Source organism: Nerophis lumbriciformis, linkage group LG39 (genome assembly GCF_033978685.3).
Source record: "Nerophis lumbriciformis linkage group LG39, RoL_Nlum_v2.1, whole genome shotgun sequence".
Lineage (NCBI taxonomy): Eukaryota > Metazoa > Chordata > Actinopteri > Syngnathiformes > Syngnathidae > Nerophis > Nerophis lumbriciformis.
The window spans coordinates 20,360,001-20,374,008 of NC_084586.2; the positions used below are offsets into that span (position 1 = coordinate 20,360,001).

Here is a 14,008-nt window from a genome sequence, read left to right on the forward strand (position 1 = left end):
ATCATCTATTGAAAAGGAGCACTATGCGGTTTTTTGTAAGTGACTTAAAAAACACGAGTCAAAGATCTTCTATTGAACAGTTGCACGATGCTGTTTTTAGTTACCAAGTTCAAAAACACTAGTCAAAGATCTTCTATTGAAAAAGATGCACTATGTGGTTTTTGTAACCAACTTCAAAAACACTAGTCGAAGATCTTCTATTGAACAGATGCACTATGCTGTTTTTAGGAACCAACTTCTAAACCACATGTCAAAAATCTTCTATTGAACAGATGCTCTATGTGTTTTTTTTTGCAACCAACTTCAAAAACACTAGTCAAAGATCTTCTATGGAACAGGAGTACTATGCTGTTTTTAGGAACCAACTTCAAAACCACTTGTCAAATATCTTCTATTGAACAGATGCACTATGCTGTTTTAAGTAACCAATTAAAAAAACACCAGTCAAATATCTACCATTGAACTAGGCTGTTTTTTGTAACCAACTTAAAAAACACTATTCAAAGATCTTCTATTAAACAGAAGCACTATGCTGTTTTTTGTAACCAACTTAAAAAAATTAGTCAAAGATATTCTATTGAACAGAAGCACTATGAAGTTTGTATCCAAATTCAATAACACTAATCAAAGACCATCTATTAAAAAAGAGCACCATGCTCTTTTTAGGAACCAACTTCAAAAACACTTGTCAAAGATATTCTACTAAACAGGAGCACTATGCTGTTTTTAGGAACCAACTTCAAAAACAGTAGTCAAAGATATTCTATAAGACAGGAGTACTAACTCTTTTTTGTCACCAACTTCAATAACACTAGTCAAAGATCTTCTATTAAACAGGAGCATTTTGCTGTGTAGTGACAAACTTCAAAAACACTTGTCAAAGATCTTCTATAGAACAGGAATACTCTGCTGTTTTAGGAACCAACTTCAAAATCCCTAGTCAAAGATCACGTATTGAACAGGAGCACTGTGCGGTTTTTTGGAAGTGACTTAAAAAACACGAGTCAAAGATCTTCTACTGAACAGTTGCACGATGCTGTTTTTAGTTACCAAGTTCAAAAACACTAGTCAAAGATCTTCTATAGAACAGGAGTACTATGCTGTTTTTAGGAACCAACTTCAAAACCACTTGTCAAATATCTTCTATTGAACAGATGCACTATGCTGTTTTTAGTAACCAATTAAAAAAACACCAGTCAAATATCTACCATTGAACAGAAGCACTATGCTGTTTTTTGTAACCAACTTCAAAAACACTAGTCAAAGATCTTCTATTAAACAGAAGCACTATGCTGTTTTTTGTAACCAACTTCAAAAACACTAGTCAAAGATCTTCTATTAAACAGAAGCACTATGCTGTTTTTTGTAACCAACTTAAAAAAAATTAGTCAAAGATATTCTATTGAACAGAAGCACTATGAAGTTTGTATCCAAATTCAATAACACTAGTCAAAGACCATCTATAAAACAAGAGCACCATGCTCTTTTTAGGAACCAACTTCAAAAACACTAGTCGGAGATCTTCTATTGAACAGATGCACTATGCTGTTTTTAGGAACCAACTTCTAAACCACATGTCAAAAATCTTCTATTGAACAGATGCTCTCTGTGTTTTTTTGTAACCAAGTTCAAAAACACTAGTCAAAGATCTTCTATAGAACAGGAGTACTATGCTGTTTTTAGGAACCAACTTCAAAACCACTTGTCAAATATCTTCTATTGAACAGATGCACGATGCTGTTTTTAGTAACCAATTAAAAAACACCAGTCAAATATCTACCATTGAACAGAAGCACTATGCTGTTTTTTGTAACCAACTACAAAAACACTAGTCAAAGATCTTCTATTAAACAGAAGCACTATGCTGTTTTTTGTAACCAACTTTAAAAAACTATTCAAAGATATTCTATTGAACAGGAGCACTATGAAGTTTGGATCCAAATTCAATAACACTAGTCAAAGACCATCCATAAAACAAGAGCACCATGCTCTTTTTAGGAACCAACTTCAAAAACACTTGTCAAAGATATTCTATTAAACAGGAGCACTATGCTGTTTTTAGGAACCAACTTCAAAAACAGTAGTCAAAGATATTCTATAAGACAGGAGTACTAACTCTTTTTTGTCACCAACTTCAATAACACTAGTCAAAGATCTTCTATTGAACAGGAGCACTATGAAGTTTGTATCCAAATTCAATAACACTAGTCAAAGACCATCCATAAAACAAGGGCACCATGCTCTTTTTAGGAACCAACTTCAAAAACACTTGTCAAAGATATTCTATTAAACAGGAGCACTATGCTGTTTTTAGGAACCAACTTCAAAAAAAGTAGTCAAAGATATTCTATAAGACAGGAGTACTAACTCTTTTTTGTCACCAACTTCAATAACAGTAGTCAAAGATCTTCTATTAAACAGGAGCATTTTGCTGTGTAGTGACAAACTTCAAAAACACTTGTCAAAGATCTTCTATAGAACAGAAATACTCTGCTGTTTTAGGAACCAACTTCAAAATCCCTAGTCAAAGATCACGTATTGAACAGGAGCACTGTGCGGTTTTTTGGAAGTGACTTAAAAAACACGAGTCAAAGATCTTCTATTGAACAGTTGCACGATGCTGTTTTTAGTTACCAAGTTCAAAAACACTAGTCAAAGATCTTCTATAGAACAGGAGTACTATGCTGTTTTTAGGAACCAACTTCAAAACCACTTGTCAAATATCTTCTATTGAACAGATGCACGATGCTGTTTTTAGTAACCAATTAAAAAAACACCAGTCAAATATCTACCATTGAACAGAAGCACTATGCTGTTTTTTGTAACCAACTTCAAAAACACTAGTCAAAGATCTTCTATTAAACAGAAGCACTATGCTGTTTTTTGTAACCAACTTAAAAAAAATTAGTCAAAGATATTCTATTGAACAGAAGCACTATGAAGTTTGTATCCAAATTCAATAACACTAGTCAAAGACCATCTATAAAACAAGAGCACCATGCTCTTTTTAGGAACCAACTTCAAAAACACTAGTCGGAGATCTTCTATTGAACAGATGCACTATGCTGTTTTTAGGAACCAACTTCTAAACCACATGTCAAAAATCTTCTATTGAACAGATGCTCTCTGTGTTTTTTTGTAACCAAGTTCAAAAACACTAGTCAAAGATCTTCTATAGAACAGGAGTACTATGCTGTTTTTAGGAACCAACTTCAAAACCACTTGTCAAATATCTTCTATTGAACAGATGCACGATGCTGTTTTTAGTAACCAATTAAAAAACACCAGTCAAATATCTACCATTGAACAGAAGCACTATGCTGTTTTTTGTAACCAACTACAAAAACACTAGTCAAAGATCTTCTATTAAACAGAAGCACTATGCTGTTTTTTGTAACCAACTTTAAAAAACTATTCAAAGATATTCTATTGAACAGGAGCACTATGAAGTTTGGATCCAAATTCAATAACACTAGTCAAAGACCATCCATAAAACAAGAGCACCATGCTCTTTTTAGGAACCAACTTCAAAAACACTTGTCAAAGATATTCTATTAAACAGGAGCACTATGCTGTTTTTAGGAACCAACTTCAAAAACAGTAGTCAAAGATATTCTATAAGACAGGAGTACTAACTCTTTTTTGTCACCAACTTCAATAACACTAGTCAAAGATCTTCTATTGAACAGGAGCACTATGAAGTTTGTATCCAAATTCAATAACACTAGTCAAAGACCATCCATAAAACAAGAGCACCATGCTCTTTTTAGGAACCAACTTCAAAAACACTTGTCAAAGATATTCTATTAAACAGGAGCACTATGCTGTTTTTAGGAACCAACTTCAAAAAAAGTAGTCAAAGATATTCTATAAGACAGGAGTACTAACTCTTTTTTGTCACCAACTTCAATAACACTAGTCAAAGATCTTCTATTAAACAGGAGCATTTTGCTGTGTAGTGACAAACTTCAAAAACACTTGTCAAAGATCTTCTATAGAACAGAAATACTCTGCTGTTTTAGGAACCAACTTCAAAATCCCTAGTCAAAGATCACGTATTGAACAGGAGCACTGTGCGGTTTTTTGGAAGTGACTTAAAAAACACGAGTCAAAGATCTTCTATTGAACAGTTGCACGATGCTGTTTTTAGTTACCAAGTTCAAAAACACTAGTCAAAGATCTTCTATAGAACAGGAGTACTATGCTGTTTTTAGGAACCAACTTCAAAACCACTTGTCAAATATCTTCTATTGAACAGATGCACGATGCTGTTTTTAGTAACCAATTAAAAAAACACCAGTCAAATATCTACCATTGAACAGAAGCACTATGCTGTTTTTTGTAACCAACTTCAAAAACACTAGTCAAAGATCTTCTATTAAACAGAAGCACTATGCTGTTTTTTGTAACCAACTTTAAAAAACTATTCAAAGATATTCTATTGAACAGGAGCACTATGAAGTTTGTATCCAAATTCAATAACACTAGTCAAAGACCATCCATAAAACAAGAGCACCATGCTCTTTTTAGGAACCAACTTCAAAAACACTTGTCAAAGATATTCTATTAAACAGGAGCACTATGCTGTTTTTAGTAACCAATTAAAAAAACACCAGTCAAATATCTACCATTGAACAGAAACACTATGCTGTTTTTTGTAACCAACTTCAAAAACACTAGTCAAAGATCTTCTATTAAACAGAAGCACTATGCTGTTTTTGTAACCAACTTAAAAAAAACTAGTCAAAGATATTCTATTGAACAGAAGCACTATGAAGTTTGTATTCAAATTCAATAACACTAGTCAAAGACCATCTATAAAACAAGAGCACAATGCTCTTTTTAGGAACCAACTTCAAAAACACTTGTCAAATATGTTCTATTAAACAGGAGCACTATGCTGTTTTTAGGAACCAACTTCAAAACCACTCGTCAAATATCTTCTATTGAACAGATGCACTATGCTGTTTTTAGTAACCAATTAAAAAACACCAGTCAAATATCTACCATTGAACAGAAGCACTAGGCTGTTTTTTGTAACCAACTTCAAAAACACTAGTCAAAGATCTTCTATTAAACAGAAGCACTATGCTGTTTTTTGTAACCAACTTTAAAAAACTATTCAAAGATATTCTATTGAACAGAAGCACTATGAAGTTTGTATCCAAATTCAATAACACTAGTCAAATACCATCTATAAAACAAGAGCACCATGCTCTTTTTAGGAACCAACTTCAAAAACACTTGTCAAAGATATTCTATTAAACAGGAGCACTATGCTGTTTTTAGGAACCAACTTCAAAAACACTTGTCAAAGATATTCTATAAGACAGGAGTACTAACTCTTTTTTGTCACCAACTTCAATAACACTTGTCAAAGATCTTCTATTGAACAGGAATACTCTGCTGTTTTAAGGAACCAACTTCAAAAACCCTAGTCAAAGATCATGTATTGAACAGGAGCACGACTGCATGTAGTAAAAGAGCAAAGAAGAGGACTTTGAAAAAGTGCTGACCTGTGCAGATTGACAACATGGCGTCCTGTGATGATTCTCTTAGGGCAGATTCTGACAACAAAGGGACAAAGATCCTTTTGTCTGATCTCAAACTGAGTTGACGAGTCTGAGGACGCCTCACCTTTTATATTTGTATTTATATTTATATTTATATTTATATTTATATTTATATTTATATTTATATTTATATTTATATTCATATTTATATGTATATTTAACTGTGTTTCCTCGCAAGGAAGCAGCTGACATGCTATCAGTCTGTTCCAGTGTCAAACTTTGTCATCATAAAAACATTTTTAAAATGTTTTTGATTTTTGTTTAAAAAAAAAAAAAAAAATCCATTGTCAAGCTGTATCATAATAAAACTATTTTAAAGAAATATTTATTATGAATCATACTTCCTACTATCATTTTGACTTCTACTCTCAAATCCTGGTCCCGGTCCCAAGCAGTGGCGGGTGTGGGGGGGTGTAAGTGCTGCACCTGGGCTCCATCTGTGCTGAAAACTTGAATTTCCCCTCGGGGATTAATAAAGTATTTGTGATTCTGATTCTGATCTAGTGGGGCGGGGAATAATTGCTTAAATCAGATCAAGGGTCCCCAGTCTACAATCCACGGGCCGTCCCTGTCATGTTTGTGTAATCATGTTTTGTTTTAGTCATGTTCTGTTTTGTTTAGTTATTGGACTCTTTAGTTTCTGGCTTTTCACTCCCTTGTCTTGTTTCCATGGTCAACCATTAGTTTCACCTGTTCCACGTTTGGACTCATTGTGCACTCTTGTTTGTCACCATAGCAACCCATTAGTTTTCACCTGCCCTCACGACTCACGCACCTGTCTTTAATCAATCAATCAATCAATCAATGTTTATTTATATAGCCCTAAATCACAAGTGTCTCAAAGGGCTGCACAAGCCACAAGGACATCCTCGGTACAGCCCACATAAGGGCAAGGAAAAACTCACCCCAGTGGGACGTCGATGTGAATGACTATGAGAAACCTTGGAGAGGACCGCATATGTGGGTAACCCCCCTCCCTCTAGGGAGACCGAATGCAATGAATGTCGAGTGGGTCTAACATAATATTGTGAGAGTCCAGTCCATAGTGGATCCAGCATAACAGTAAGAGTCCAGTCCACAGTGGGGTCAGCAGGAAACCATCCCGAGCGGAGACGGGTCAGCAGCGCAGAGATGTTCCCAACCGATATACAGGCGAGCGGTCCACCCCGGGTCCCGACCCCGGACAGCCAGCACCCCATCCATGGCCACCGGATCTGTGTGTCTCCCCTTCCACAAGGGATGGGGGGAGCAGAGGAGAAAAGAAAAGAAACGGCAGATCAACTGGTCTAAAAAAAAATCATGTCACTATTATTTAAGCTTCCAGTTGCCAGGCTGTCTGTCTGGCGACATCACACCCCTGACACTCTGCTTCCCACTCTGTTTACCTCTGCGCACTTCATGCCCTGTCCAAGTAAATTGTTTCTATTCATGCCACAGTTAGCGACTTTTGTTCATGTCCTTAGTTTTTTGCCCATGTGCAAGTATTTGTTTCATTTGTCAAGTTTGTACTTCCGCCTTGTGCGCACCTTTAGTTTGTTTCTTTTGTTATAGTAAAAAGAAATATGTACTCCCATTCCCGTCTCGCCCGAGCCAACTTTTCGTTGCCTTCTGGAAAAACAAAATCCAAGGACCAAGTCGTGACAGTCCCAAGTTTACTTTTTAAATCATGCTTTGATGTGTAATGCAGTATAGTTGCCTCCTCTTAGGGAAGGTCCATAGCAATCAGTACTGACCAGGTGTATTACACAACTGAATGGTGCACAGGTACTAATTCGGACAACCTTTTAAAGGCATGGTCTAATCAATCAAAAAAAGGACACCATCCATCATCATCTTCCGCTTATCCGAGGTGGGGTAGCGGGGGCAGCAGAGAAGCCCAGACTTCCCTCTCCCCAGCCTCTTCGTCCAGATCCCGAGGCGTTCCCAGGCCAGGTGTCCTGGGTTTCCCCCGCAGCCTCCTATCAGTCGGACGGCTGCCGGTCACCTGGGCCCGGCTGGCAAGGGTCTTGCAGATGAGCAGGCAAAGATTGGCTCATCCCTTCCGCAGACTGACAGCCAACTGGACAGCTCTACTATCCTCAGGAACTGGCTAGCCCCTCCTTCCACCCACCCTGGCCTTCTAACTCTCTTAAATCCAACCCCGGGGGAGGAGTCCACATTGCAAAAGAAAGATCCCACCGACCTTATTTGTTTCCGGTCCGGCCACCGCCCAGCTCTCAGATGAAGGCAACACCTAACGGAACAGTGTGAAGACGATCAATGTGACAATCTGCGGTGAGGAGGAAGAACATCTCTGGCTCCGCTGACAGATCAGTACTATCAACAACTGGAGAACTCGGCCGCCTCCCTAAAAGCTTCTGAGGATCATCCCCAGGCGCCTCGGGTGACTCAGCAACAGCGCTGTTGACCATCCCAAGGACTCTGCTGTCCCAACAAGCGCAGCATTGACGTCAGCTATCAGAATCAGATTCAGAATCAGAAGTACTTTATTAATCCCCGAGGGCTAAGGTTGGCAGAATAATTGTATCTAAGTTATCACAAAACTTTGTGTTTCAATGAGTTCCCGGCGTGCAGACAAAAGCTGTCTTTGATCTTACCAATCAAAAGGCTTGTAAAACTCCACTGTGTAGGATGGGAAGCGACATGAAGGTGTCGGTTTCTTTGATGTATTGTAATCCACAGGAAGATTTTGTCTTGACCTGAGATCTACAAGGCGGAGAGGAAGCAGGACCTGAGCCCCCCCGCCCCCTCCAGGCACCTTTTCTTTGAACTGTTTTGTAACCAAAGGCGACGGCTGTTTACGACCCCCCTTCCTTTAGAAACAGCTGTTGCCCTGTAATCAGGGAAAGTCCAAATAAAAGAGGAGACGTACAATCTTTGGTCAGAGCGTGGTGGGAGACTGTCCAAAGAGTACAGCTGTAGCCCTGTAATCAGGGAAAGTCCAAATAAAAGAGGAGACATACAATCTTTGGTCAGAGCGTGGTGGGAGACTGTCCAGTCCAAAGAGTACAGCCCAGACGTTTCTCCTCCATCCATCCATCCATCTTCTTCCGCTTATCCGAGGTCGGGTCGCGGGGGCAGCAGCCTAAGCAGGGAAGCCCAGACTTCCCTCTCCCCAGCCACTTCGTCCAGCTCCTCCCGGGGGATCCCGAGGCGTTCCCAGGCCAGCCAGGAGACATAGTCTTCCCAACGTGTCCTGGGTCTTCCTCGTGGCCTCCTACCGGTCGGACATGCCCTAAACACCTCCTTAGGGAGGCGCTCGGGTGGCATCCTGACCAGATGCCCGAACCACCTCATCTGGCTCCTCTCGATGTGGAGGAGCAGCGGCTTTACTTTGAGCTCCCCCCGGATGACAGAGCTTCTCACCCTATCTCTAAGGGAGAGCCCCGCCACCCGGCGGAGGAAACTCATTTCGGCCGCTTGTACCCGTGATCTTGTCCTTTCGGTCATAACCCAAAGCTCATGACCATAGGTGAGGATGGGAACGTAGATCGACCGGTAAATTGAGAGCTTTGCCTTCCGGCTCAGCTCCTTCTTCACCACAACGGATCGATACAGCGTCCGCATTACTGAAGACGCCGCACCGATCCGCCTGTCGATCTCACGATCCACTCTTCCCTCACTCGTGAACAAGACTCCGAGGTACTTGAACTCCTCCACTTGGGGCAAGATCTCCTCCCCAACCCGGAGATGGCACTCCACCCTTTTCCGGGCGAGAACCATGGACTCGGACTTGGAGGTGCTGATTCTCATCCCAGTCGTTTCTCCTCAATGAGCTAAATTGAATTCTGTCTGTTTAATTCCTTGCTTCTTTGTCTGTTTAATAGATGTCCTCAGTGTTTGAACCTGACAATGGTATTCAATGTGACGTAGCATTCAGTTTGTAAAACCGTTAGAGTCAATATTTACGTTCCGTCACATTACTACAGCAGTTCATAGTTCAACGACTCTCAATTTTGAAGTTGACCAGTGTCAAATCAATTGTAGAACACTTACCTTTTCCAACCAACTGCCAGCTAACGCTAGCCGCTAATGCTAGCCGCTAATGCTAGCATGTCAGGGCTATGATTCGGCCCTTACGTTTGAGGACGGCTGTCTCTCAGGTGACCAAACGGGACGAGGACTCGTCGCTCATGCAGCTGAAGGAGGAGTTCCGGGCGTACGAGGCTCTGCGCCGCGAGCACGACGCCCAGATCGTCCACATCGCCATGGAGGCCGGCCTCCGCATTTCTCCAGAGCAGTGGTCCTCTCTACTCTACGGGGACCTGGTCCACAAGTCCCACATGCAGTCCATCATCGACAAGGTCTGCTTTGCACTTCTTTTCACTCCAAACATCGGGACGAGTTCCGTTGTTCTCTAAAGGCAACATCCCGCGCTTCCTCGTGCAGCTGCAGTCTCCCGAGTCCTTTGCGAAGAGCGTCCAAGAGCTGACCATCGTCCTGCAGAGGACAGGAGACCCTGCAAACCTGACCAGCCTGAGACCTCACCTGGAACTGCTGGCCAACCTAGACCACAATCCTGGTGCGTACTTAGTTTAACGGCACTAATAGAGTCAGAGCTTACTTAGAAATCACCAGTCAAAGATCCTCTATACAGCAGGACAGCTCTGCTGTTTTTCAGGACCCGCTGCATAGAAAGGTAGTCAAAGATCCTCTGTGTAATAGGACCACTCTGCTTCTTTTAAAGGATCTTTTTTTTTAATTCTCACCAAAGATCCAGCGGAGCTCTTCTGTTTTTAAAAAACTACGGCAAAAACGGTAGTAAAAGATCATTTTTATGATTTAAGTGCCCTGCTATTTTGAGGTCCTGGTCGGAAAATGTTAGTCAAAGATCCTCGGAAAATGTCAGTCCAAGATCCTCGGAAAATGTTAGTCAAAGATCCTTTGTGTGACAGGACCTCTCTGCTGTTTTAAAAAAAAAAAAAACTACAGCAAAAACGGTAGCAAAATATCCTTTTTATGATTCAAGTGCCAAGCTGTTCTTGAGGACCTGAGTGGAAAATGTTAGTCAAAGATCCTCTATGTGATCTATGTGACCTCTGTGCTATTTATTAGAAACTACAGGGGAAAAAACGGTAGTGAAAGAGCCTTTATATGACAGAAGTGCGCTGCTGTTTTTGAGGACCTGCTACAAACAAATTGTAGTCAAAGAGTGTCTGTGTGAGAGGACTACTATGCTGTTTTAAGGCTAAAAAACACTAGTCAAAGATCCTCTACTTAACAGTCAGGCTCTGCTTTTTTTAAGAACCTACAGCAAAAAGGATAATGAAAGACCCGTTACATGACAGAAGTGTTCTGCTGTTTTTAACTACCGAAAGAAAAAAAATGCTAGACAAGGAACCTCTAGAAGTGCTGTGCTGTTTTTAAAGACATAAAAACAAAAACATGAGCCAAAGATCCTTTATATGACAGTAGCTTGTTGCTGTTTTTAAGGATCTACAGCAAATACGTGAGTCAAAGATCCTTTATATGACAGTAGCTTTTTGCTGTTTTTAAGGATCTACAGCAAATACGCGAGTCAAAGATCCTTTATATGACAGTAGCTTTTTGCTGTTTTTAAGGATCTACAGCAAATACGCGAGTCAAAGATCCTCTATATGACAGTAGCTTTTTGCTGTTTTTAAGGATCTATGGCAAATACGCGAGTCAAAGATCCTTTATATGACAGTAGCTTTTTGCTGTTTTTAAGGATCTACAGCAAATACGCGAGTCAAAGATCCTCTATATGACAGCAGTGCTTTGCTGTTTTTAAGGATCTACAGCAAAAACGCAGGTTAAAGATCCTCTATATGACAGAAGTGGTACTACTGAAATAAAAAACGCTAGTCAAAGAACCTCTAAATGACGGAAACGCTCTGCTGTCCTCCGGGACCTCCAACAAGAATATTAGCCAAAGATTCTTTATATGACAATAGCTCTTTGCTGTTTTTAAGGACCTACCACAAAAATATTAGTCAAAGATCCTCTATATGACAATAGATCTTTGCTGTTTTTAAGGATTTACAGAAAAAGCGCTAGTCAATGATCCTCTATATGACAGTTCAACTCTACTGTTTTTATGGATCTGCTCCAGAAATGCTAGTCAAAGATCCTCTATACAACAGTAGTGTTGTGTTGTTTTTAAGGACCTACAAGAAAAATATTAGTCAAAGATCCTTTATATGACAATGGCTCTTTGCTGTTTTTAAGGACCTACCACAAAAATATTAGTCAAAGATCCTTTATATGACAATAGATCTGTGCTGTTTTTAAGGATTTACAGAAAAAGCGCTAGTCAATGATCCTCTATATGACAGTTCAACTCTACTGTTTTTATGGATCTGCTCCAGAAATGCTAGTCAAAGATCCTCTATACAACAGTAGTGTTGTGTTGTTTTTAAGGACCTACAAGAAAAATATTAGTCAAAGATCCTTTATATGACAATGGCTCTTTGCTGTTTTTAAGGACCTACCACAAAAATATTAGTCAAAGATCCTTTATATGACAATAGATCTGTGCTGTTTTTAAGGATTTACAGAAAAAGCGCTAGTCAAAGATCCTCTATGCGACAGTTCAACTCTGCTGTTTTTATGGATCTGCTCCAGAAATGCTAGTCAAAGATCCTCTATACAACAGTAGTGTTGTGTTGTTTTAAGGACCTACAAGAAAAATATTTGTCAAAGATCCTTTATATGACAATGGCTCTTTGCTGTTTTTAAAGACCTACCACAAAAATATTAGTCAAAAATCCTTTATATGACGATAGATCTTTGCTGTTTTTAAGGATCTACAGAAAAAGCGCTAGTCAAAGATCCTCTATATGAAAGTTGAACTCTGCTGTTTTTATGGATCTGCTCCAGAAATGCTTGTCAAAGATCCTCTATATGAAAGTTGAACTCTGCTGTTTTTATGGATCTGCTCCAGAAATGCTAGTCAAAGATCCTCTATATAACAGTAGTGTTGTGTTGTTTTTAAGGACCTACAAGAAAAATATTAGTCAAAGATCCTTTATATGACAATGGCTCTTTGCTGTTTTTAAGGACCTACCACAAAAATATTAGTCAAAGATCCTCTATATGACAATAGATCTTTGCTGTTTTTAAGGATTTACAGAAAAAGCGCTAGTCAATGATCCTCTATATGACAGTTCAACTCTACTGTTTTTATGGATCTACTCCAGAAATGCTAGTCAAAGATCCTCTATACAACAGTAGTGTTGTGTTGTTTTAAGGACCTACAAAAAAAATATTAGTCAAAGATCCTTTATATGACAATGGCTCTTTGCTGTTTTTAAGGACCTACCACAAAAATATTAGTCAAAGATCCTTTATATGACAATAGATCTGTGCTGTTTTTAAGGATTTACAGAAAAAGCGCTAGTCAAAGATCCTCTATATGAAAATTGAACTCTGCTGTTTTTATGGATCTGCTCCAGAAATGCTTGTCAAAGATCCTCTATACGAAAGTTGAACTCTGCTGTTTTTATGGATCTGCTCCAGAAATGCTAGTCAAAGATCCTCTATATAACAGTAGTGTTGTGTTGTTTTTAAGGACCTACAAGAAAAATATTAGTCAAAGATCCTTTATATGACAATGGCTCTTTGCTGTTTTTAAGGACCTACCACAAAAATATTAGTCAAAGATCCTCTATATGACAATAGATCTGTGCTGTTTTTAAGGATTTACAGAAAAAGCGCTAGTCAAAGATCCTCTATATGAAAGTTGAACTCTGCTGTTTTTATGGATCTGCTCCAGAAATGCTAGTCAAAGATCCTCTATACAACAGTAGTGTTGTGTTGTTTTAAGGACCTACAAGAAAAATATTAGTCAAAGATCCTTTATATGACAATGGCTCTTTGCTGTTTTTAAGGACCTACCACAAAAATATTAGTCAAAAATCCTTTATATGACAATAGATCTTAGCTGTTTTTAAGGATTTACAGAAAAAGCGCTAGTCAAAGATCCTCTATATGAAAGTTGAACTCTGCTGTTTTTATGGATTTGCTCCAGAAATGCTAGTCAAAGATCCTCTATATAACAGTAGTGTTGTGTTGTTTTTAAGGACCTACAAGAAAAATATTAGTCAAAGATCCTTTATATGACAATGGCTCTTTGCTGTTTTTAAGGACCTACCACAAAAATATTAGTCAAAAAGCCTTTATATGACAATAGATCTTTGCTGTTTTTAAGGATTTACAGAAAAAGCGCTAGTCAAAGATCCTCTATATGAAAGTTGAACTCTGCTGTTTTTATGGATCTGCTCCAGAAATGCTTGTCAAAGATCCTCTATATGAAAGTTGAACTCTGCTGTTTTTATGGATCTGCTCCAGAAATGCTAGTCAAAGATCCTCTAAATAACAGTAGTGTTGTGTTGTTTTTAAGGACCTACAAGAAAAATATTAGTCAAAGATCCTTTATATGACAATAGCTCTTTGCTGTTTTTAAGGACCTACCA

The 14,008-nt window shown here is 38.9% G+C and overlaps 1 protein-coding gene across 3 annotated transcripts in view; it reads left to right on the forward strand.

Moving 5' to 3' along the window:
* The window catches only part of rc3h2 (ring finger and CCCH-type domains 2), a 120,432-nt gene that overhangs the window by 44,721 nt on the left and 61,703 nt on the right, over positions 1-14,008 (forward strand). For all 3 annotated transcript variants that reach the window (XM_061932123.2, XM_061932124.2, XM_061932125.1), the window contains exons 6-7: positions 9,677-9,877; positions 9,963-10,095. In XM_061932123.2, the coding sequence (XP_061788107.1) occupies positions 9,677-9,877; positions 9,963-10,095 (334 nt within the window). The remainder of the gene's footprint in view (positions 1-9,676; positions 9,878-9,962; positions 10,096-14,008) is intronic.